The 26,737-nt window shown below is 39.9% G+C and overlaps 1 protein-coding gene across 1 annotated transcript; it reads right to left on the reverse strand.

Moving 5' to 3' along the window:
- Positions 1-507: 507 nt before the first annotated feature.
- On the reverse strand, positions 508-16,195 carry LOC121377909. Its single transcript, XM_041506006.1, has 8 exons — positions 16,029-16,195; positions 15,541-15,731; positions 11,946-12,114; positions 10,027-10,193; positions 9,039-9,247; positions 6,173-6,313; positions 1,794-1,993; positions 508-830 (listed from the first exon to the last, which is right to left on the reverse strand). The coding sequence occupies exons 1-8, from the start codon at positions 16,193-16,195 to the stop codon at positions 623-625; spliced, it is 1,452 nt and encodes a 483-aa protein (XP_041361940.1). The 3' UTR covers positions 508-622.
- Between the last annotated feature and the right edge of the window lie 10,542 nt (positions 16,196-26,737).

Consider the following 26,737-nt stretch of genomic DNA (forward strand, 5'->3'; position numbering starts at 1 on the left):
TTTTATCAGCATAACAGATAGAAGCTGGATTGTGCTGTCCTGTCTCAGTATGGGACGGTGCGTATAAACGATCCTGGATGAGGATATCAATGATCAAACTGACAGAAGGGGTGGGACGTAGCCCAGCGGTAAACCGCTCGACAAATGTGTGATCGGTCTGGAATCGAACCCCGTCGGTAGCCCATTGGGCTGTTTCTCTATTTCACGACTGATATATCAAAGCCTGTGGTATGTGCTATCCTGTCTGTGTGATGGTCCCTCGCTACTAATGAAAAAATTTAGCGGGTTTCCTCTCTAAGACTATATGTCAAAATTACCAAATGTTTGACATCCAATGGCCAATGGTTGATAAATCAATGTGCTCTAGTGATGTCGTTAGACAAAACAAACAAACAAACCATTAGTAGAAAGAGATCTTTTATATGTACCATCTCACAGACAGGTTAGAACATACCAAGTTCTTTTCTTTTTTTTTCTTTTTTTACATGACAGAAATAAACATCATCATAATTAGATGCATCTTCTTTATTTACAATTTCAAACGATTACGCACGAAAGACAAATCGGAGAATTTAGAGGTTACTCTCTTGAAAATGTCAAACAAAGTGACATCAAACGCAGATCAGCCTATTATTGGTATGTCCAGCGGGTTTCTGCAGCCGTGGTAGCAGGACGGACTCCGGTCGTCGATGTGGCAGAATTTGACATCACAGGTCACGTGACCACGACCGGCGGAATGCGTGGGCGACTGCGTCCACGTGGCGGAGAAGGAGAAGCGGCTCTCTACGTCACTGAGTAGCGAGATGTGAGTCGACCGGTTCACTTCACACCTGAAACAAAGACAAGGAATGCTAAACCACACCCCAGCACATTGTTTAATGACACCCCAGCACATTGTTTAATGATACCCCAGCACATTGTTTAATGGCACCCCAGCACATTGTTTACTGACACCCCAGCACACTGTTTAATGACACCCCAGCATATTGTTCAATGACATCCCAGCACATTGTTTAATCTGCGAGTATTGGTGAGGGGAAAGGAATATTTGTTTAGCGAATATTGGGAAAGTAAAGGAATTATTTTTAACAAGACCCCATCGCATTGTTTAATCAGGGGCCAAGTGACCGAATGAAAATGGCTGTACCTAGGTAGATAGCGGTATGGGTAGGGGTAGGGGCATGGGCGTACGACCCGGGGGGGGGGGGGGGGGGGCAAAGCAGTGGGAAAACAGTGGGGAAAATTCGGGCAGTTTTTATCTGGGTAAAATTTCCCCCTAAATCAAAGAGTCCCCATACGCCCATGGGTAGGGGCAGTTTCTCCCGGAGAAAAACAACATAAAAACGTGCTGTTTGTATTTAGAAATACCTTAGAGGGAACCCAAAATTGTAATTGTGTCTTATTGTATACTGCATCCCAGTTATTTACGTTAAGCGTGACAGTGATGAATGGAAATAAGATTGACAAATACATATCTAATGGCGTAGCCAGCATGAGGCAGACGAAGCGTTTGCCTCGTCTGGAATTTCCCCAGATTTATTTTATTTTTCCCATGACACTGATATTTATTTTACAGGTCTGGGTTTGCCTCGGCGTTTTTTCCTCTCTGGCTACGCCCCAGTTACCTATATGTGGACATGCATATACATTTAAAAGAAGAGAAAACACCAAACAAAAAAAGCAAAAGAAAATAATAATAACAACAACAAAACACACAAAAGAAACAAAAAAAAACAAAATAAAAAACAAAACACATAACAAAAGAAAACAAAAAACAAACAAAACTTATTTACCCGTTCTTAATAAGCACATGACTGCCAGATTCAGTCTCGATAACCTGACAGTCTTTGAGAATCATCTTCATATTAGTGGCTACTTCCGGACTCACTCGCACGTACACGCGGTTAGCAATCTGCGTCGGTAGTGACCCTTCCGGAAGGGCATGCAAATAGCTGGGGTCACTGTAGAAGGAAACGTCTATGGGCTTGTTGTACTGAAAACAAATAGGTGGGGGAGTGATGATTATTTACTGATATCGTTCAATCATTGACCATTAGATGATGGAGAATCATAGAGTAACTATGTCATTTGATAACGAGGCATTCTATTGGCAATCTTAATTTGAAGTTGGTTAGTTTGACATGAATGTCAGTAGCAGACTGCATCTGTATAACGAGACATTAAATCTGTTAACATTCTTGATTTAAGGTTTGACAAGTTATAATGGATTTCAATGTTAAATTACATAGATCTGTGGAAGAGATTGGAAGCTGGGTAATGTAACATGAAATTCAACGGCAAATTATATCTGTGTAATGAAATATTCCATTAGCAATTGTGTTTTAAAGTTGGGCAGTTTAACGTGTATTTCAAAGGCACATTATATATACAGGGATACATTCTGTAGTTAGACATTCTGTTAGCAATCGTGATTAGAAGTTGGGAAATTTAGCATGGCTTTCAATGGTTGATTGCATCTGTGTAATGAGTCATTCTAATCGTGATTTTAGTTGGGAAGTTTAATATTTTATTGCGATAGCACATTACATCTCTGTAGTTAGACATTCTACCTGGATTTGAAACGAGGCCGTTTAACATGGAAGTCACTTGTTACACATTTTATTACCAATCATTGACTTGAAGTTGGGCAATTTAACGTGAAATTCAATAGCAGATTACTGGATGTGTATAATGACACATCGTGTTAGCAATCTTGATTTGAACCAAGGTAGTATAACATGAAAGTCAGCTGTTCACTACATATGTGTAGTTAAAATTCTGTTAACAAACTTTGACTTGGAAGTTAGGATTTAATTTTGAATTCAATGTCAAATTGGATGTGTATAACGACATATATAACGTTCAAAATAAGTAGGGGATATTCAAATATAACACAATATAACAGACATGTATTATTTTTATTGCAATATTAATTAATGAAGAAAAAAAAATCACTCATGTGACAAGGGATTGACCAGGATAGTGATGTAGGTCCGGATGAGACACAGATAGACAACAGCGGTGGTGCTTGTCAAACACGCACGAATTCGACGTGGCATGCTCCTGACTAAACGTCCAATAACATTTGGGGGGATTCTGTCCCATTCCTCTTGGAGAGCGGCACCTAATTCACCCAAGTTGGTTCGCTGACGTTGTCGTTCCCGGAGACATCGTCCGATGATGTCCCACATGTGCTCAGTGGGTGAAAGGACTGGGCTTAGGGCTGGCCACGGTAGTGTGGTGTTGATACTTATGTTACTGAAGATGCGCAGTGACCAGTTGAGTCCGGTGAGCACGGGCGTTGTCGTCCTGTAAAAACAAAATAGCGTCCAGCCTAACGTGCGAAGGGCACAACGATCAGTCAAGGATGCTGTCACGGTAGTACTGCCCAGTGACCCTCCCATGAACAATATGCAGTTAGGTTCTGGCAGTCATGGTGATGCCACCCCACACCATAACATACCTTCCTCCAAGTCGGTCATGAGTACGAACGTTGACGTTGACGCTGACGTAGCGTTCATTGGGACGTTGTCAGACAGGCTGTCGTCGATCATGGAAGTGTGAATCTGAACTCGTCTGAAAACATTACTCGAGCCCAACGCTTGTTAGCCCAATGTCTACGATGTGTACACCATTGACGTCTGGCAGCAATATGTCTCGCAGTCAAATGTGGGGTAACGTAGGGTCGACATGCGTAGATGTTACTTCCATGCAGTGTGTAACGAACAGTCTGACAAGACACTGAACGCCAGTTATAACACTGAGTTATCTTGCGATTTGATTGGCTGACTGGCTTGATTTCTCAACGTGTAAGTCCTAATGAAGCGGTCCTGAACCGGAGTTGTGGCCCTTGGCAGTCCTGAACGGGGACGATCATCCACATTTCTGGTTTGTCGATATCGGGCCCACAATCGGCTAATGACTGATTGTGATGTATAACGTTTACGGGCCACAATTCGCTGGGTGGTACCAACTTGAAGCATGCTTACAGCCCTGAGACGTTCCTGGCGTTGGATACGTCGCATTGTTGAAAAGTTACACAATGTTGTAAATAATGTGACAGCAAGGTTTTGATTTAGTGTTCCAGTAACAAACAATAAATAATATTGCCACAGTGTGCACACAATGTACACACAAACTAAGTGTTTCAAATCGCATTCTTGCACGTGCAACACCACATCATGTGCTTCGCGATGAAAACATTCGGGTGTGTTTTTTTCATGCTCTTTGAGTGGGAACATTATCGCACATTGTGCACTTATTTTTAGACTTCTATAATTATTGATATTTGACATGGAATATCCCCTACTTATTTTTAGACTTCTATAATTATTGATATTTGACATGGAATATCCCCTACTTATTTTTAGATTTCTATAATTATTGATATTTGACATGGAATATCCCCTACTTATTTTTAGACTTCTATAATTATTGATATTTGACATGGAATATCCCCTACTTATTTTTAACAGTATATTAGCAATCTTGATTTGGGGGCGGGACGTAGCCCAGTGGTAAAGCACTCGGTTGATGTGCGGTCGGTTTGGGATCGATCCCAGTCAGTGGACCCATTGGCTATTTCTCGCTCCATGCAGTGCACCACGACTGGTACATCAAAGGCCGTGGTATGTGCTATCCTGTCTTTGGAATGGTGCATATAAAAGATCCCTTGCTGCTAATCGAAAAGAGTAGCCCATGAAGTGGCGATGGCGGGTTTCCTCTCTCAATATATGTGTGGTCGTTAACCATATGTCTGACGCAATATAACCGTAAATAAAATGTGTTGAGTGTGTCGTTAAATAAAACTTTTCATTCCTTCTTAATCTTGATTTAAGTTATGCAGTTTAACATGTATTTGAATGGCAGATTGCGTCTGTTAAATGAAACATTATATTAGAAATGGTGGTTTGATTTAACATTGAATCCAGTGACGTATACAATTTAACATTGAATCCAGTGACGTATACAATTTAACACTCAATCCAGTGACATATACAATTTAACACTCAATCCAGTGACGTATACAATTTAACATTGAATCCAGTGACATATACAATTTAACATTGAATCCAGTGATATATACAATTTAACATTGAATCCAGTGGTATATACAATTTAACACTGAATCCAGTGACATATGTGCAATTTAACATTAAACCCAGTGGCATATACAATTTAACACTGAATCCAGTGACATATACAATTTAACATTGAATCCAGTGACATATACAATTTAACATTGAATCCAGTGATATATACAATTTAACACCGAATCCAATGACATATACAATTTAACATTGAATCCAGTGAAATATACAATTTAACATTGAATCCAGTGACATATACAATTTAACATTGAATCCAGTGACGTATACAATTTAACACTCAATCCAGTGACATATACAATTTAACACTCAATCCAGTGACGTATACAATTTAACATTGAATCCAGTGACATATACAATTTAACATTGAATCGAGTGATATATACAATTTAACATTGAATCCAGTGGTATATACAATTTAACACTGAATCCAGTGACATATGTGCAATTTAACATTAAACCCAGTGGCATATACAATTTAACACTGAATCCAGTGACATATACAATTTAACACTGAATCCAGTGACATATACAATTTAACATTGAATCCAGTGACATATACAATTTAACACTGAATCCAATGACATATACAATTTAACACTGAATCCAGTGAAATATACAATTTAACATTGAATCCAGTGACATATACAATTTAACATTGAATCCAGTGACATATACAATTTAACATTGAATCCAGTGACATATACAATTTAACATTGAATCCAGTGATATATACAATTTAACACTGAATCCAATGACATATACAATTTAACATTGAATCCAGTGAAATATACAATTTAACATTGAATCCAGTGACATATACAATTTAACATTGAATCCAGTGAAATATACAGTTTAACATTGAATCCAGTGACATATACAATTTAACATTGAATCCAGTGAGATATACAGTTTAACATTGAATCAAGCGACATATACAATTTAACACTGACTCCAGTGACATATACAGTCTAACATTGAATCCAGTGACATATACAATTTAATATGGAAGTCACCGGCAGATATAATATGTATAGTGAGACCCTAGTACGCGAGACACTAACCGCGGTGCTGTTTGGGGCTGGCGTTCTCTCGTGGTACACAGAACACTCGAGGTGCTGTTTCCACACCGTGCTGTCAACGCCGTGGTGGTTCGGGTCGATGTACGACAGGTGGTTGTAGTAAACAGTCTGCTCTTCCAACACCTGGCGCAAACATTATATAGGATTACTGTTGTTATAGGTCGACTCACCTTCAGCCCATCCCCTACATATGAATATCAATAAGGAGAGGCATGGAGGTGACTCGAGCTACTGTTGTTACTGCTGATGCTGCTGCTTCAACCGTAGTAGTATTGATAGAGTAATAGCAGTAGTAGTAGTAGTAGTAGTAGTAGTAGTAGCAACAGTAACAGCAGTAGCAGCAGCAGTAGTAGCAGTGACAGTAGCAGTAGAAGTAGCAGTAGCACCACCAGCAGCAGTAGCAGCAGCAACAGCAGTAGCAGCAGCAGCAGTAGTAGTAGCAGCAGCAGTAGTAGTAGTAGCAGCAGCAGTAGTAGTAGTAGCAGCAGCAGTAGTAGTAGCAGCAGCAGCAGTAGTAGTAGCAGCAGCAGTAGTAGTAGTAGCAGCAGTAGTAGCAGCAGTAGCATTAGCAGCAGCAATAGTAGCAACAGCAGTAGTAGTAGCAGCAGCAGCAGTAGTAGCAGCAGCAGCAGCAGCAGCAGCAGCAGCAGCAGCAGTAGTAGTATAGTAGTAGTAGTAGTAGTAGTAGTAGTAGTAACTATTAACAATGGTGGTAGTACTAATAGTAGTAATAGTAGTGGTAGAAGTAGTTGTAGTAATAGTAGTAGTAGTAGTAGTAACTATTAATAATAGTAGTAGTAGTAGTAGTAACTATTAATAATAGTAGTAGTACTAATAGTAGTAATAGTAGTGGTAGGAGTAGTTGTAGTAATAGTAGAAGTAGGAGGAGTAATAGTTATAGGAGTAGCAGTAATAGTAGGAGTAGTATTACGATTAATTAAAATTTGTGTTGTTTAACGACACCACTAGAGCACATTTATTTATTAATCATTGGCAATTAGATGTCAAACATGGTCATTTTGACACAGTCATAGAGAGGAAACCCACTACATTTTTCCATTAGTAGCAAGGGATCTGTTATATGCACTATTCCACAGACAGCATAGCACATACCACGGCCTTTGATATACCAGTCGTGGTGCACTGGCTGGAACGAGAAATACCCAATTAGCCCACCTACTGGGATCGATCCTAGCAGGAGGAAGAGTAGTAGTAGAAGCAGCAGCAGCAGCAGTAGTAGTAGTAGTAGTAGTAGTAGTAGTAGTAGTAGTAGTAGTAGTAGTAGTAGTAGTAGTAGTAGAAGCAGTAGTAGTAGTAGTAGTAGTAGTAGTAGTAGTAGTAGAAGTAGTAGTAGAAGCAGCATCAGCAGTAGTAGTAGTAGTAGTAGTAGTAGCAGAAGTAGTAGTAGTAGTAGTAGAAGTAGTAGTAGAAGCAGCAGCAGTAGTAGTAGTAGTAGTAGTAGTAGTAGTATCAGTAGTAGTAGTAGTAGCAGCAGCAGCAGCAGCAGCAGCAGCAGCAGCAGCAGCAGCAGCAGCAGTAGTAGTAGTAGTAGTAGCAGAAGTAGTAGTAGTAGTAGTAGTAGTAGTAGTAGTAGAAGTAGTAGTAGAAGCATCAGAACAGTAGCAGCACCAGCAGTAGTAGTAGTAGTAGTAGCAGCAGAAGTAGTAGTAGTAGTAGTAGTAGTAGTAGAAGTAGTAGTAGAAGCATCAGAACAGTAGCAGCACCAGTAACAGCAGCAGTAACAGTAGCAGCAGCAGTAGCAGTAGCAGTAGCAGCAGAACAGTAGCAGTAGCAGCAGCAGAAGAAGCAGTAGCAGCAGCAGTAGCAGTAGCAGTAGCAGCAGAACAGTAGCAGTAGCAGCAGCAGAAGCAGCAGCAGAAGAAGCAGTAGCAGCAGCAGCAGTAGCAGCAACAGCAGTAACAGTAGCAGTAACAGTAGCAGTAGCAGCAGTAGCAGTAGCAGCAACAGCAGTAACAGTAGCAGTAACAGTAGCAGTAGCAGTAGCAGCAGTAGCAGTAGCAGCAACAGCAGTAACAGCAACAGTAGCAGCAGCAGTAGAAGCAGTAGCAGCAGCAGTAGCAGCAACAGCAGTAACAGTAGCAGTAACAGTAGCAGTAGCAGCAGTAGCAGTAGCAGCAACAGCAGTAACAGTAGCAGTAACAGTAGCAGTAGCAGTAGCAGCAGTAGCAGTAGCAGCAACAGCAGTAACAGCAGCAGTAACAGTAGCAGTAGCAGCAGCAGTAGAAGCAGTAGCAGCAGCAGTAGCAGCAGCAGCAGTAGTAGTAGCAGCAGCAGCAGCAGCAACAGCAGTAACAGTAGCAGTAACAGTAGCAGTAACAGTAGCAGTAACAGTAGCAGCAGCAGTAATAGTAGCAGTAACAGTAGCAGCAGCAGTAATAGTAGCAGTAACAGTAGCAGCAGCAGTGATAGTAGCAGTAACAGTAGCAGCAGCAGTAATAGTAGCAGTAACAGTAGCAACAGCAGTAACAGTAGCAGCAGCAGTAATAGTAGCAGTAACAGTAGCAACAGCAGTAACAGTAGCAGCAGCAGTAATAGTCGCAGTAACAGTAGCAGTAGCAGCAGCAGCAGTAGAAGCAGTAACAGCAGCAGTAGAAGCAGTAGCAGCAGCAGCAACAGCAATAGCAGCAGCAGCAGCAGCAGTAGCTGCAGTAGCAGTAGTAGTAGTAGCAGTAGTAGTAGTACTAGTAACAGTAGTAGTAGTAGTAGTAGTAGTAGTAGTAGTAAAATTAATACTAGTAGAGTAGTAATATGGTAGTAGTAGTAGGAGGAGGAGGAGGAGGAGTTGTGGTAGTAGTTGTAGTAGGTTTTTGTTTTGCAGTACACTCACCTTCTTAGATGTATAGCAGTCGTCCAGTAAATGATAAAACAGTAGCCCATCACTAAACACCGTCCCTTTACAACCACCAATATGTCCCATGGATATATTCTCGGGTGTTGCTGTCGGGTATATCGCCTTTAGCAGCGTCATGTTGACGGCAACCAGCCACGAATGTTGGCTGCATTTTACGTCTATGACGTCAATGACATCGAACTCCACTGAAAGGTAAAATAAATTGCCAGTTTGGACATACTGTAATTCCAATCAGTTAAATCCTTGGATTGGTCCAGATGATATCATGTGACTTTATATATATTTTTTAATTGTTGAGAGAAAGTGTGTGAGAGAAAGAGATGAACTTACAAATAGGGATTGTGCGTGTGAGAGGAAAAGATAAATGGTGTGTGTGTATGTGAGAGAGAGAGAGAGAGAGACAGAGACAGACACAGAGAGAGAGAGACAGAGAGAGAGAGAGAGAGAGAGAGAGAGAGAGAGAGAGAGAGAGAGAGAGAGAGAGAGAGAGAGAGAGAGAGAGAGAGAGAGAGAGAGAGAGAGAGAGAGAGAGAGATACAGAAACAGACAGAGAGACAGACAGTTGGACAGCAGAGAGACAGACAGTTGGACAGCAGACAGACAGATACACTTAAATCGACCAACGGGTGACACTGAACGTTTCTGAAGATACAAAACGGACAGCTGTATTTGTGGACTCGCACGATAAAACATCGTTGTCACTGGAAACTACAATCAATTTGTTTATTGCTGGTATAAATCGAACATGACATAGTACAATATCACAAAGCAAGTGTTTATTTCTATCAAAGCAGAATCGTACCTACGAAAAGGGGAAGGAGGATGTGCAAGCGAGCAGTTACATCCACCAGAATATTTTTAGAAAAGCGGTCCTTTTAATTTTGTGCAGCAAAACAAGACACTATATTACTGTACTATGATTATACCGACCCATCCTCCCCCCACCCCCACCCTTACAACTTACCGCACCGCAGCCCGGCCGTGTGTCCGTCCTGACAATGCAGACCTATCTTAGTTGAAGAAAGGGAACAATTATTCAAATTGTTCTCGTTACCATGACAACTGTACTGTTGCAATACTGCTGTTTCGTTTCCAGAACCATACAGCGTACTGCCCGCTGCGAATACATACCTGAAAGAAAACCACCCACTCGTGCAATGTTAAACGTTCATTTTGTTTAACGACACCACTGGGACACATTGATTAATTAATCGTCATGAGCTGCATGGGGCATTTTTTGGTGCACTTTCCCCACTATCTATGTGATACCATTCGTGTGTCACTGGATACACTGAGGGGGTTAAATCCTTCGACACAATCACCTCATCTATTGATTGATTTCAACTTATCGTCGTGCTTATATTCAATTAAGGTTCAAGTACGCTGTCCTGGGCACACACCTCAGCTATCTGGGCTATCTGTCCAGGACAGTGGTTTTAGTTGTTAGTTGTTACTGAGAGAGAAGAGGGTGTAGTGACCTTACACCTACTCATTGAGCCCTTACGAGCTCGCTGTGGGTTGGAGCCGGTACTGGGCTATGAACCATGTACCTACCAGCCTGTAGTCCGAGGCCGGTTCACTCATCTACACAATTTAATACGTAAGGTTGTTTTAACAATTTCCAATCGTTTTGATATCATCGACGGCCTTCTTACTACTTGTCCTATGCTACACTTCGCAAGGATTTTTTTGCGTTCAAGAGGGCGGGACGTAGCACAGTGGTATAGCGTTCGCTTGATACGAGGTCGGTCTAGGATCGATCCTCTTCGGTTGACCCATTGAGCTATTTCTGGTGTGACAAAGGCCGTCGTATGTACTATCCTGTCTATGGGATGGTGCATATAAAATATCCCTTGCTGCTAATCGAAAAAGAGTAGCCCGTGAAGTGGCGACAGCGGGTTTCCTCTCTCAATATCTGTGTGGTCCTTAACCATATATCTGATGCCATATAAGCGTAAATAAAATGTGTTGAGTGCATCGTTAAATAAAAAAAACCCATTCCTTCTTTTCTTCTTTTGCGTTCAGGTGTTGTCAGTTACCGTACATACACCGACGATAACGAAGGTTGTAGTCATGATCACCATAATCATCATCATGACTAATTATCATAGAGGTAGTTGTCATCATCATCATCATAATCATCATCATCATCATGACTAACTATCATAGAGGTAGTTGTCATCATCATCATCATCATCATCATCATCAGGGGCAGATTTAGCTCAGTCGGTTGAGTGCTCGCTTGAGATGCTTGCGACGCATGATCGAACCACCTCGGTGGATCCATTGAGCTGATTGGGTTTTTCTCGTTCCAACCAGTGAACCACAACTGGTATGTAATATGTGCTTTTCTGTGTGTGGAAAGTGCATATAAAAGATCCCTTGCTGCATTAGAAAAAATGTAGCAGGTTTCCTCTGATGACTACGAGTCACAATTACCAAATGTTATACATCCAATAGCCGATGATTAATTAATCAATGTGCTAAAGTGGTGTCATTAAACAAAACAAACTTCTTCTTCATCATTATCGTCGTCATCATCATCATCATCACCATCATCATCATCACCAACACCACCACCACCACCATCATCATCATCATCACCACCACCACCACCACCATCTTCATCATCACCATCATCATCATCATCAGTATCGTCATCCCAGACCAAGATGCTTGTAATTTTTACCGATACAATTGAATCATCATCATCATCATCATCATCCGTGTGATAATTATCGTTATAATCATCACCGTTATTATGATCTGTACCATCATAGTAATAATAATAATCATCATCATCAACAACATCATCACATTAACATGATAGCTTTGGTAGTGGTCACAATGATCATCATCGTCGTCACAATTAGCCGTAATTACTTTGGGTGAAAGCCAAGCATTCTGCAGACGACAGCGGCGGTTTGTTTCGTCCAGGACTTGTGACACACACTCCCCCAGTACCCCCAGTTCTCCACCTCGACTCGACCCTCCCACGGGAACCGCCCGCCCACCAGTCGAACCGCCGTGATGTTTGGCTTCACCGGTTGGGCTGAAACAAATACAATTATTATAATCATTACTTTGGTTTTATTGCAATCTGATTAAAATTAGCTCTACTGGGTCTACCAGTAGATCTAACAGCATTGCGTGGACTCCCATGTCCAGGTGACATTTCATCTATAAATAACAATTTAAATATCGACCAATTACACTACGCCTTTTATAGCGTTATTCGGGAGCATACAAATTCTAAAACTATCGGGCGAGACTATTTATGCAATAGGCGAGCTTGTTGGTCTATTTTAACATTGAAAAAACAGGGGGAATAGTCCAGTAATAAACTCTGGATTGTATACTAGTATAAACAGATTTTATGGTTATACCATCAAGGTTTTATTTTTTTCGTCTTGAAACGAATTGTATATAAAATTTTATATTGCAATTAGTTTCCGGCATATTTCGTAATTCACCCGAATCATTTCGTATATCCTCGGCATAATCCCAAATTTTTTCAAATTCTTTTCAAATCACTTGCATGATTTTGCAAGTAAGGTTTTGATTAGTTGCATAAAAGGTCAACTGGACATGAGCTCTAACGGGCTGTTGTTAGATCCACATGTAATAGTGGAGCTAATTTTAATTAGATTGGTTTTATTAAGAGGTTCCTGTCGTAGGATAATGAGCAATTGTTTACCGTAGCTACCGGGTTTGTTTGTTTGTTTGTTTGGGGGTTTTTGTTGTTGTAATCTGTAAATAAATGATATCCTGCAGTCAGTTTGTGTCAACCGATTATAGTATCCTTTTTAAAGGGACATAACCTAGTTTTTAAACATTAATGCATATTTTTTTACTATTATGCCGTTTTTAATAACTGAAATTATAATACGTTACTTAGAGTTTATTGTTTAGATTATTCATTTCCGTACATTCGAAGTGTTTTTGGTCATCCTGGTGTTTTTAATATCACAAAATGCACTCATCATATTTTTTAAAAATGCGTCTAAGAAATAATAGTTATGCAGTCGAGTTTTAGTCTATTTTTAGAGGGTATTTCACAATTTCAAAGTCACAGACTCCGGTGTCACTCAATTGTAACTTTATCCAAATGTGTTACAGATTTGTAGATTAACTAAACTTAGTGTGCATTTTCATGGGCTGAAACTAGGGTATGTCCCTTTAAAACAAAGCCATAAACGTCTACTAGCAGTGTATCGCTTGTCATGTGACATATCTAGCTTGACTACATCTTAATCAGTTGCATAGTTTATTTTTACATCTGTGGTGTATACAATTTAAAATCCACTTTGCTAATTTTTTGGACATGACTGATTTATAATGGGCCAATTGTCCCGGGGCCCCCTGCCAGAGGGGCCCTCCCAGACAAAAAATTTCCTTTATTAAAAAATGCAATAATTATAAAATTAGTTCATTTTTTATTTTTCATGTAATTTAATTGCTATGCTGAGGGGCCCCCTAACCTGAAGTGCCCCGGGCCCCTGCCTCGGGACCCCCAAGGTCTAACTCCGGCCCTGGCTGCACGAATGAAGTCAAATTTCGAAAGACGTACTGTAAAGAGCATGCATGCTTGTTTAAATGCTCATACAAACTGCAAACGGCGCGTGTGTGCGGTCAGACTAAAAGAAATAAATCGAAATAAATTAGTTTCAGCGAGAGCGTCAGAACTGGATGCATGTGTCTGCCATACGCATGTGGCCAGCCGCAATGAAAAATTCGTATATGGCCACATTCCCAAAATGCAAGCCGCAGACGCATCAAGTTTATATTAGCTTTTACCTGAGAAAATCGAAAGCTATAAATACAAATAATTCCCCCACTCTTCTTGTTGAATTACAGGATAAAAAAATATAACAGGTTAACGATGTATTTTTTAGCCTGTTAACCTGTTATTCTCACTGTAAACCGTTGTATTGGAGTACCATAATATATTCTGTGAAAAAAGAAACGCATAGGCGAAATATTCATGGAATTATCTCTTTAATACAAAGTGGCATAATGTCGTTATGATTGTATCACAGTCACATTTGACATGAGTATGTGACAATGGTCTTGCTATGGACTGACGGCAGTGGAGGCGTTTTCGTCACCAAACACCGTCGCAGGATAGCGCTGAAATCAGTACCTTGTGTGGCCACCAGCAACAGCATTCACTGCGCGACATCTCCTTGACATAGACTGAATGAGTCTCTGAATCCGCGCACGTGGAATTCTAGCCCATTCTTCCTGCAGTACATGTGACAGTTAAGGAAGCGTCTGAGGCTCCGGGTCACGCTGGCGTACACGTCTGTCCAGTTCATCCCATATGTGTTCAATGGGGCTGAGATCTGGCGATCTTGATGGCCATGGCAGCACATTAATGTTCTCATTCTGTAGGAAATCCATGGTTACACGTGCCGTATGCTGAAAGAGTTCTCTCTGTCGATCCAAAATGGAAAGCATGTGATGGCGAATATTTGCATCCCTGTAGCGTACAGCTGTCAGGTTGCCTTGTACGAACACAAGTTCACTTCTGCCTGTGTATGAGATGGCTCCCCACATCATGACACTCCCTCCACCGAATCTGTCAACTTGGGCGACGCAGCTGTTGGCAAAACGTTCATTACGGCGTCTGTAAACACGTTGTCGTCCATCACGTCGCTGTAGAAGGAAACGTGACTTGTCGCTGAACCATACTCACCGCCAGTTTTCCAAGTTCCACCACTATACATTCGTGCACCAGCGAACACGTAAATGTCGATGTTGACGTCACAGGACGGGGCCAACACACGGTCTCCTAGCCCGCAAACCAGCTTCTCGAAGTCGGTTCCAAATGGTTTATGCAGACTCCCTTCTCAAATCAGGTATGCGTCCAGCAGTGTTCGTTGCTGTGGTAGATCGGTGACGCAAGTACAGAACCCGGTTGTAGCGATCTTGTGCTACAGTTGTTATGCGAGGTCTTCCACTTCTGGGCCGGTCTTCAGCTGATTGAAACTGCTGGTACCTGTCCCAGAGACGTGAAATGGTGCTCTGATGGAGGTTCATGTGGCGTGCGACTGCTTACTGCGATTCACCTAACTGAAGGCGGCCTATTACAATGTTTCGATTCGGCAGGCTTAGTCTTGGCATCTTGTAACTCATCTACGTCGAAATAGAAATGGAAATGAGACATCATTGCAAGCATTGCAGCTTTAAATACCCATCACTACCCCAATCTTTTCCCCGAGTTCCACGTGCATTCGCCAAAATCTGACCATTTCACGCCGAGTTCCTACAATTGTCGCACAACGTGCCACAACGTGTGTTAAATTTGTTTTAGGGTGCATTTGGGCATGCTGTCCCATTCCAGGAACATTAACAAACATGGTCATTTAGCAACATTGCAAAAAACCCCGATATTTTGTAAAATCAAACACTGTTCTTCTTTCTCTATCACCTATGCGTTTCTTTTTTGAAAGAGTATATCTAAAACTATACTTACGACATACAACCTTGAACGCATAGTCGCATTTTTCGTAGTGTAGACCTTTCTTTGATAGACAGTCTGCGATATCTAACTCATCTCCTAAGCATGCGATGTTATCCATCCAGCTATCATATCCATACTGGTAGGTTTGATGATACTGGATGTAAGAATTCTCTTCTACACTGTAGGTAGGACCAGCGCCATTCCTGTGCAATACATGGAAAAAAAACCCAAGTGTTTATTTCAACTCTGGTTTCTAATGATCAAAGTAACTGTACCACATGTGGTACAGGGCAGGGCTCGACCTTAGCGGTAGCCCGGGATATTTTCGCTACCGATTTCTCATTCGGACTACCAGTTGTTTAACCCTGAGGGTAGCACACACCTCGATTTAGGATACTTATAAGAATGATTTGTTTTATTATTAATGAAAAAAAAACCCGACCAAAAATAATAATAATTAAGAAAACAATGCAGAGGCACCATATGACGTCAGCACTAACCTGATGTAGTAGCCGAGGGTGTCGCACACCAACCTCGCCAGGTTGTCATTGTAGACGCTGTTAGAATGCTGCCAGGGACAGACGTAGCCACTCCTGCCTTGTGTTTTGATCTGGACAAACCCATCCCACGCGTTGCTTCCTTGATGCAGCAAGATTTCCGTTCTCATTGGACCCAATGGGACTGAGAAAGAAATGGAGAAACAAGGTTTGTTTAATTAGGTTATACATTGCTTAATCGAACAGTCGCGGGGTCCGGGGATCGCATCCCTTCACCCCACCCACCCACCTCACCCACACACATATATACACACCACTGCATGACTCAACGTCATTCTATTATCATATCCATCGCGTTATAAGACGTGTTTGTGTAGGGGGAGGGGGATGTGTCCAAGCGTTACGTGCTATTTTGGGTGGTGTGTGGTCTAGCATTAATCCGTTATATAGCGATACAGGGAGGAGGGGGCGTCTAATTTTGACAAAAATGGCGTTACGTACTATTTGAAATTCAACGAAAGCCTGCGTGGATGCAGGATTTCTGAAGGGGGGGGGGGGGGTGTGTCCAAATGTGATGACTGATCTCTCCTTTTACACAGACACAGTTTTAGAGAATAACTAACGAGCTACGAGGAATTACGGATTATCTGTCCCGAGTGAATTAATGTTGTAAACCCTAGCCTCTGGCGAGGGTTTTACAGCATTAATTCACGAGGGACAGATAATCCGTAATTCCTCGTAGTGAGTTGGTTATTCTCTTTATTACCCATTGTCAATCTTTAACGATTTTAAAAGTATATTTACGTTCTCGCTGCTGTAACAACTAACAAGCTCTACCAGCCATAACAATATATTCATACGCGCCGTTACCGGTGCACACCCAACAGTATCTACCAAAGAATAGTTCCCCCAAAAACCCAGTCAAAATAATAAAATAAAAATATTTTTAAACATTTGTACATATAATTTGATTTTTAATTCCGTAAATTTTCGTATCGTATAAAAATATTTGAAGTTCGTGGTAATAGTTTGACCAATAAATGGAATCATGAATGAACAAAAAGTAGTCCCGGTGTCGCGAAATATATTCGCCCCCCTAGAAAATCGCCGGCCGGCGGATTTATTTCTCGCCCCCCTCCAAATATTTTCGTCCCCCCCCCCCCCCCCCTATATAATGTGTTATATATAGGACGATGATCTATTTCTACCATAGTCCATACGCATACAAATTATGTGCTGTCTTTAATAGTCATCAAAAAAAGAGAGAAATATCCTTATTTATTACATATCCATTCAATCTTAGTATAGTAATAAAGACCATTCCGATCCGTGCAATTAAAAAATCTTTTATTGAACATAATTTATGTCCAATAAAAGCCTGAACTATTTTTTGGGGAATCCCCCATATTATTGTTTGAGAGTTAGCTCCCTTGAATGTTTATTATTATTTTATTATTTTATTAATTTTAAAATAAATAAATAAACTAAAGAAGGTATGTAATAAATACAGAACTTCACATACGTTTTTTTCGTTCCTATTTATTGCACTTGTTTATTGTGCGCAAGAATATATACCACTCGACCGCTACGCGGTCTCGTGCTATATATTATTCTTGCGCACAATAAACTCGTGCAATAAATAGGAACGAAAAAAAACGTATGTGAAGTTCTGTGTATATATTACACTTTTTGGAAACAGTTCTCAAGCGAATTACTCTCTAATTATATAACACTACATTAGAAGAATACGCTCTATTTTACCTTTAGTTTGCACTGTCTATGATTATAATTAATTTCTATCTACAGTATAGAGACTATAGACGATATTTTATTTCTTTATTTCATTTGTGAATGCAGTGCCCCGATTTCCTCCATAAGGTATTCATACGTCATGCATTTTAAAACATTTCAGAAAGACATTAATCCATGGATATGATTTGAATAAAAACATATACTTTCCGTCAAATATATAAAACTCAGATAATATGTTTCGCTTGTAGTGACGACTTCTATTGTAAACTGAATTATATAATTATAGGGGTCACTTTATTATCCATTATACAAGTGATTCTACTGATGTAGTGGCGTATATTTAGGAGAGTTTTGGGCTATCCTGGCAGTGTACTTATCTAATATGATGATGTATATACACACACAGGGTGAGCTTCTCTTGTTTCATTCTCCTGCTAGTGCACTATTATAATTTGCATAGTAGAGAAAGTTTGTTTTACTCCACCAGTAATATATTGGTCTACTATGATAATGTATTTAGCTCTCCGGTTAGTCTATATAATAAATAACTATGTGATAAATAGAATCTCACATCCGTGCTAATTTTATTACAGTGGGTGTGTGGGGTGGAGTGGGGTGGAGTGGATAGAGGATATATAGTGGGAACTAATAATTCCATACTTTCTCAGCTCTTGGTATCGTATAACAACAAATGACACCATAAACATTTTATTTCAAATTAAGTATCCATCAGGGAACCAAAATGCAATACTTGCATAAAATGTAGTAAATAAAGAGAACGAAAATACGAAGTTATGAAGTCCTATCATATAAACACGAGTCTTTTTTCTTCTTAGATGCACACGATTTTATCCATCGATTTTTTCTCAGTGACATATAATCGAATGCTCGCATCTTCCTGTCTTCAGTACATTTTAAGATATGATTGCGCATATTGGCAATGTTATATTTCACTGAGGGAGACATATCCTGGGCCAACTGGAAGGCATTGGCTATTGCAAAGACCCCACAATCATTCCCATTCGGCTGAGGCTGAACATCTAGAACTGTCACTGTAAGTGACCCATCTGTGTTCAAACGATTCTTGAAAATTTCTTTCATTTGCCGTTTTATGTTGTCAGTAATGGGATGAGATGGAATGCTGTCAGCGAATTGAATTCCATCCTTACTCCCAGAAACAGTCACCCAGTGATCATGGTCATGTAAGAATGCTGTCTGCTTCAGTAGTGTAGACTGATTTTGAATACCAGTAGACTGTGATGAGCATATGGCAAGCATCAATCACTCTGTCGCTCAACCATGCACCGTTGAGAATGTCGCATCGATCACTCGTTCAGTTTAAATTTTGGTACCCATTTCGACGACCTTTGTGGCAGCTCTTCTGTCCTGACAAATTTTGTTGCACTTTCAGGTTTGTTCCACCTCTTAAGATTCACGGCATTGTATTTGGTTTTCAGCACGGCATCACCCTTCTTCAATACGTAGAGTCCTTTCCCTAAAGTTTGCGTCACTGTATATGGCCCCTTGAATCGTGGTGCGAGTTTGTCTCCCTTCTTGGTATCTCGTCGACGGTTGACTATCGCCACGTGATCGCCAATCTGGTAATTAAAATATATTAAATTTAGTAAGATGTAGTCATTGCAAACATTGATCATTTCGGTTGAGCCCTGAGAAAGCCTACAGGCCTTGAACTTAACTTTTTACAGGTAGCCACCCGGGCTACCAGCTTATGCCTTTTGGTAGCACTGAAACAACATATTAAGTCAGTGATTTTAAAAATGCACTGGCTCAGACTGAAAATTCACTGACCCATAATATATTTTACCATATGCATGTATACCAAAAATTATTTTTAAACTAATACAACTCAATACAAAATGTATCAGTTAATATACGTTTTGATAATATAATGCTCTTTTATTACCAAGGAATATTTTTTTTTAAATATATTTTTAAGAAATGTTTCGGGTTTTTTTTTAATTGTATAGTTTACGTATTACAGCACAATGCTTGTCTACGAAGCAACAAGGCATACCATAAATTAATTACCTCAAATATGGATCCTCTGTGCTTAATGTCGTATCGTTTCTTTTGTTTCTTCTGGGCATCTGATATGTTGTCCTGGGCGGTGTCACGATGCTTGGTCAGGTCTGCCAGTTGCTTCATTCTGGTGCCGACATCATCCATGTCCACATCACATGTTGCATCGTCTACCTGGTATTCTAGGTCGACGGGGAGTCGGGGCTTCTGACCATAAAGCAATTCAAATGGCAAATACATTGTAGAACTCTGTTTGTTTGTACGGTAGGCGAAGGCTATGGCATGTATGTACTGATCCCAGTCGTTGCACTCATCGTTTACCAGCTTCATAAGTTGAGTAACCATGGTTTGATTAAATCGTTCTGTTAGACCATTTGTCTGAGGATGATATGCCGATGTCATTGTTTGGTCCATGTCCATGATATCGCACAACTCTCGCACTAGTTTATTGCAAAACTCCCGTCCTTGATCGTGCAGCAATACCTCGGTTGAGCCGTATCTGTATACCAAACTCAATAGAAAGGCATGGATACTCTCGGCAGATTTGTTTTCTAATGCTCCTACCTCGACCCATCTTGTCAGATACTCTGTTGCGACGATGACGTAACGCTTTCTGTCGGAGGTCTCCTTCAAGGGTCCTACAAGATCAATCACCCACCTGTGAAACAGTCCTTTCACAGGAACAGGGTGAAGGGTGGCAACCTGCGGCTTATTACTTGCATTCAATCTCCGACATCTTTGGCACTGTTGACAAAATGTTTTGATATCTGCCGTCATCGTTTTCCACCAGAACCTGTCAGATAATTTCTTGATGGTCGCGTTTTGGCCAAAGTGACACCCTCCTATAAGGTGACTGTGAAGGGATTGCATTAAGGTCATTTTTTCTTCTTCTCCGATAACAACCTTCTGACGCTTTCCATTGTGTCCTATGTGGTACAGCGTACGGTCTTCAAGTGTAAACACCTTTGCTTTTTCTCGCAGACGTCGCTTTTGACTCTTGGTATAGTCTTCTGGATAGTAGGACGAAGCAAGATAGTTGATCAAAACCCGAGCAGCAGTGGAGTTCATATTGCGTAAGATAATTAGCTTCACATACAGCAGCAGCAAACGTTGGCAAAATTACATAAGAATGAGTGATGTATTGTGAACAAAATTTTTACCTTCCTTATATAGGAAAATATTAAATAAGTTTAGTTACACTGTATCAGTCATTATCCTTGATATTTTCTAATTACTACATTGTATATCTAACATCAAAGTGGACAGGAGTGTTCGTGGGTGTGAAATTGTATTTATTGTATCACGCTTTGGAGTCGGTACCTTTGATCTTACCCGTGGTGTATCCTATAATTAAACGATGTGCGCGTCTAACCTATTTTTAACATTGTTTCAAAGTACGCTAGGAACTCATGAATGAAAAATAACATAGTAATACAAATCCCATTGAACATAACTGAGACGTGAAATAGAACATTGCTTTTAAATGTAACAATGACACCGGCATTGCACAACAATATAAATCGGTAAATGATTTATGTTTTAAAAAAACATTAAAACACAAACATTCGGTCAGATGAAATCCAAAATTAACGGTAAATGAAAGTTCAAGGTTTAATTATTACACTTCAAACATTGTACATGTATTCAAATGTGATACTCATTTCCTCCTGTGGGTGTTAGAAACCATTCTTATAGTTCTCATTTTTAATATATACTTTTAGTGCGCTACATCTGACCTTAAACAATACTCATGGAATTATACTTATACATGTACGCTGTAAAATATCATCTAAGAACATCATTTTAGTAGCGTTATAACAGATATAAAATGTTTAGTACCACCACATTAAGACAGGTGTTTACTGTTTGCAGAAAGAAAACAAACAATTCTTGAAGAAGTATCTAGCTATAAACTTTCATTATATTTGCTTACAAATATTTGACAATTCAAATGCATAATTAATAGGCTACATTATTCCAGTAACTGAAGTTGGATGTGTGCGTGTGTATGTGCGTGTGTTTATCTTTGCGAGGGTCTGTATCATATGTGTATATGTATGTATATGTGCGTGTGTGTGTGTGGCATGCTCACGTGTATAAAACATAACAGTGATATAAATATGTTCAACAATAATTTACCTGAATATTGTTCATTAAATGACAGAATAACTAAAAATGAGTAAGGGACGAATATTTTATGGGGGTGATTCTATTTCGTGGGTCGGGGCGATTCTATTTCAAGGGGGGAGGTTTTATTTCGAAATAGATTCGCCGGGGGGCGAAAATGTTACGGGGGCGATTCTATTTCGTGACACCGGCAGTATGTAATTGCCAATCAAATCTTGTCTTTTTAAAGCCAGCCAATCAGTGACTGTAGAAGCAATCTGCACACTGTGCAGAGATCGAAAAAATATTACCCCGTATATTTGAGCCCATATGGGTAATAAAATAATATAATCACGTTTCCCCTTAAAGGTTATGGTCGGTTTTCAAAAAAATAGGGGGCTCCGGACCATCCCCCCCCCCCCCCCCCCCCCCGGGATCCGCAACTGGAAAGGCTCTGTTAATGTGGTCAAAGTTCTGGAAATAAATTAGATACCTACTGCACGACACTCCGGCCAAGGCGCCAGAGTAACATTTCGAGGAAGCGACGGTGTGATTACACAGAACCAGATCCGCTTCGTTGCCGACACACGAGAAGTTGCTGAACTGTGGGGTATCGGACTTGGACGTGCTGAAGTAGTAGGGCAAAGCAATAGGCCTAGCAGGTCCATTCCTGTGAGAATAAAAAGTAATAAATAAAAAAGAAGAAGAAGCAGAAGAAGAAACAAAAACAAACAACAAACAAACATGAACTATATTTCATTTCATTTTAACTTACTTCCGTGCTTGTATCCAATTGAGGTTCAAGCACGCTGTCCTGGGCACACACCTCGGCTATTTGGGCTGTCGTGTCCAGGACAGTGGGCCCCCTCGGTGGATCCATTCAGCTGATTGGGTGTTTTTTGTCTCGTTCCAACCAGTGCACCACAACTGGACAAAGGCCGTGGTATGTGCTTTCCTGTCTGTTGGAAAGTACATATCCTACATGAGATAAAATGTAGCGGGTTTCCTTTGCTAACCACGAGTCATAATTACCACATGCTTGACATCCAATAGCCGATGATTAATTAATCAATGTGCTTTATGGTGTCGTTAAAGAAAACAAACTTCGTCATATACATGTAGACTTAATTTTTGACACATCATTGGCCGATGTAGTTTTCGTGCTGGGTTGTAGTTTAACATAAATGCATTCTTCATTCATTCGACATATAGTGTGGCATAACACTCTTTTAAAATACAGTTATCTGTATTAAACAAATTTGTCCAATATTTAACAATACGGATGTTCCTACGTATGTACACAGGTGATCTACCTAATTCAAAATAGACCACCATATTATTATCCTGTTCAATTATTTAAACCCAAAGTTTTTTGCAAATGTTACGTTTATTTCCTATTCGATATTTGTTTTCTTTGCATTTACATGAAAACAAACCCAAACCCCGACAGGTTTTATATACAAATCATCATATAAAATGCACGAAGTTGACTTAATTCCACTTTTTAAAAATCTCTGTGTCGTTTGAATGCACGTTATTTCGCCTATAAATAACTACGGTCATTTGCATATCAAAAGCATCATTCTATAGTGCGTTTCAAACTAATGTTCGGTTCTATCGTCCTATCCGCACAAATCGTAGTATGACCTATATTTAAGAAAATATCTGTAAACATGAAGCAGGCGCGGATTCAGGTGGGGAGTTCAAGTGACAAAACCTCAGTTTGAAAAAAAAATATGTATCAAATATTATAATTATATTGTGGAATACACAAGCGCGCGCGATGAAGGGAGAGACAGACAGACACACACAGAGAGAGAGAGAGAGAGAGAGAGAGAGAGAGAGAGAGAGAGAGAGAGAGAGAGAGAGAGACGTCATTTATGTAACGACGCACTCAACATATTTTAATCTATGGTTATATGGTTATAGGGAGAGAGAGAGAAGAATATTGTATACATGCGATTGGTGGAGGTGTGACCCTCTGCACAACCCCAACCCCACTTAAGGCTTCTTTTGTATATGGAGCGGGACGTAGCTCAGAGGTAAAGCGTTCGCTCATGGTAGGTCGACTGATCGATCCCACATGGTGGACCCATTGGGTTGTGTCTAGTTCCAGCCTGTGCACCACAACTGATGTATAAAGGCTGTGGTATGTGCTATCCTGTCTATGGGATGGTGCATATAAAACGTCCCTTATTGCTTATCAAAATTGCTTATCGGAAACAGTGGCCCATGTGGCGGTAGCGAGTTTCTTTCTCACTGTCATAATGCTCCTTAACCGTTTTGTCTGGCGCCACATAAACGTATATCAAATGCGTTGAGTGTGTCGTTAAATAAACATTTCTCTCGTATGTATGTGTAGTCTATATGCATTTCTAGTCGATTAGTTTATAGGTTGTTAGGTTGTTTGATAGTGAATGATATGGAAATAAATTGTTTTTGGTGTTAAAGAGTTCATGCATACATTAAAGTAATACTCCTGATGGGTATGGAGAAATAACTTAATCAGTCGACGAACTCATTTCTTCATCACTATCTTCGTTAAGGGGGACTATCACAGGGGGTATTTCATTTCTTATAAAACTATTTTGTTTTCTAAAATCTTCTTCGATCTTCATTACATGTTTAACTGCGTCAGAGAAGTGTGTAGGTGTGACAGAGTTCAATGCATGTGCAAGTTCTCTCCGCACCGTGGTAATTTTACCATCATTATGACGAGCTATGTGCCCTTTGACTTGACTCCAGATCAGTTCTATCGGATTGAGTTCAGAATGTCTTGGCGGCAGTCTTAGACACAAGTGCCCATGGCGTTCAGCAATATCATCAGTAACAAATTGCTTTGCACATTTGTTACTTTTCACAAGTTCATAAAGAACTGGCTTTGTCATGTTACTCTCAAAAGGTATATTTTTGTTTCGTAGCCACGACTGAATTTCTTCCTTTTTAGCGTTTAGTGCAGGACATCGTGTAATCTCAGTTAATTTGTTGTGGTAGCTTGCGTTATCCATGACGATAACAGAAGGTTCTGGTAGAGAAGGCATAAGTTGTTCTTCAAACCATTTGATGAAATTGTCATGATTCATCTCACCATGATAGTCTCCGTCTGTTTTTTTAGCCTCAAAGATCAATTCACAGCCATCTATCAATCCATATTTATCACAGCCAGCATGACAAATAATAAGTCTTTTTCCCTTCCCAGTCACCGAACAGAGTTTAGGAACTCGATCAGCAGCGTTTGATTTCGGCAGGTGATTGGCGGTACTTGTGCCCGGGTGGATATCTGTCCAGTGGTGGGATGTTGTGTGGTTGGCATTCACCTAGGTCTCATCTTGATACACTATGAAATATCCCTGTTCTCGTAAACTGGATATGTCATGGAGATAGGACAGTCTCCTGTCTGATATATTGGCGTCCTCAAAAATCACTTTTCCGGTTGCAGACATATGTTGGTATTTAAAATCGAGGTCATGGAGTGTTCTTCGTAAAGTTGATATGGATATGTTGATTCCACATTCCTCCCTTGAAGCCACGTTAATCTTATGTAATATAGGTAATTCGCCCTCTCTATAAAATCTGTATACTCGTCGTCTAATAACATCTTTATCAAATAAATCGATGAGTTTTAGGTCGCGTTTTTTAACAGTGATTTTTGTGCTTGGATTCGTAGAGCTTAGATTTTAAACAGTTCTTTTTACTGTTGAAACTGAAACTTTAAGTGCAGCGGAAACTCGATCGACAATTCAATAAGAAGCATACCTAGGTCTACCGCGCTGATATTCATCTTCAAAATAATCGAAAACGTTCTTAATACACGATTTTACATCAACTGAAGTGTTTTTCGATTTACCCATATTTTTCCTCAAATAACAATAACAAGAATGTCGACTAATACATTTTCAATGAATTTATATACCCTACCTAACTTGTATTTTACGTGGTTTACACATTGCTACAATAGAACGTGCAGTCATAGATCGAAATAATGATGTTATTGACCAAGCAATGCTATCGTATTTTGAACATTCAGGGCTGTGTCTGCAGGATGAAAAAATGGTTGAACCCATACGAGTCCGAACAATAGCCCATTGGTTTTTTGCATTACAAATGTAACACCCCACCCCCAAACCCCAGCCCCTAGCACCCCCTAAATACCAATATAATATATATATATATATATATATATATATATATATATATATATATATATATATATATATATATATATACACGTATGAGTTCCCAATTTAGAGGCAAATTAAATAACATTTTTATTATAATTTGATGTTGGTGGCCTTTTACATTTTATCCCCCCCCCCCCCCCCCCCTGGTCTTCTGGGTCCGGCCCTGCATTAAATTTATTTATAAATTTGGAAAGCACATTCCTGCGGTGTGTGAGGTGATTTGTGTTTATTACTGTGCTACACCTCAGTTGTGTTAGGTTAGGTATGGTATGCTAATATATAATTGATATAATAAAATAAAAATACATAATACATTAGCTAAATTTATTAAATATAATGCACCTACAAGAATGGGTTACATGTTCTGTTTGTTTACATCTATGTTTAACGGAAAGATTAGACAATGCTGTTACACACTGCAAAACAATAATAACCTTGATTTAGTGAAACAAGCTATAATGGCCTTCACGTAGCCTCAGATCCCAATGTTTTGATATGCAAATAACCTTAGTTATTTATAGGCGAAATAACGTGCATTCAAACGACACAGAGATTTTAAAAAAGTGGAATTAAGTCAACTTCGTGCATTTTATATGATGATTTGTATATAAAACCTGTCGGGGTTTGGGTTTG

This window comes from Gigantopelta aegis, chromosome 7 (assembly GCF_016097555.1).
Source record: "Gigantopelta aegis isolate Gae_Host chromosome 7, Gae_host_genome, whole genome shotgun sequence".
Taxonomy (NCBI): domain Eukaryota; kingdom Metazoa; phylum Mollusca; class Gastropoda; order Neomphalida; family Peltospiridae; genus Gigantopelta; species Gigantopelta aegis.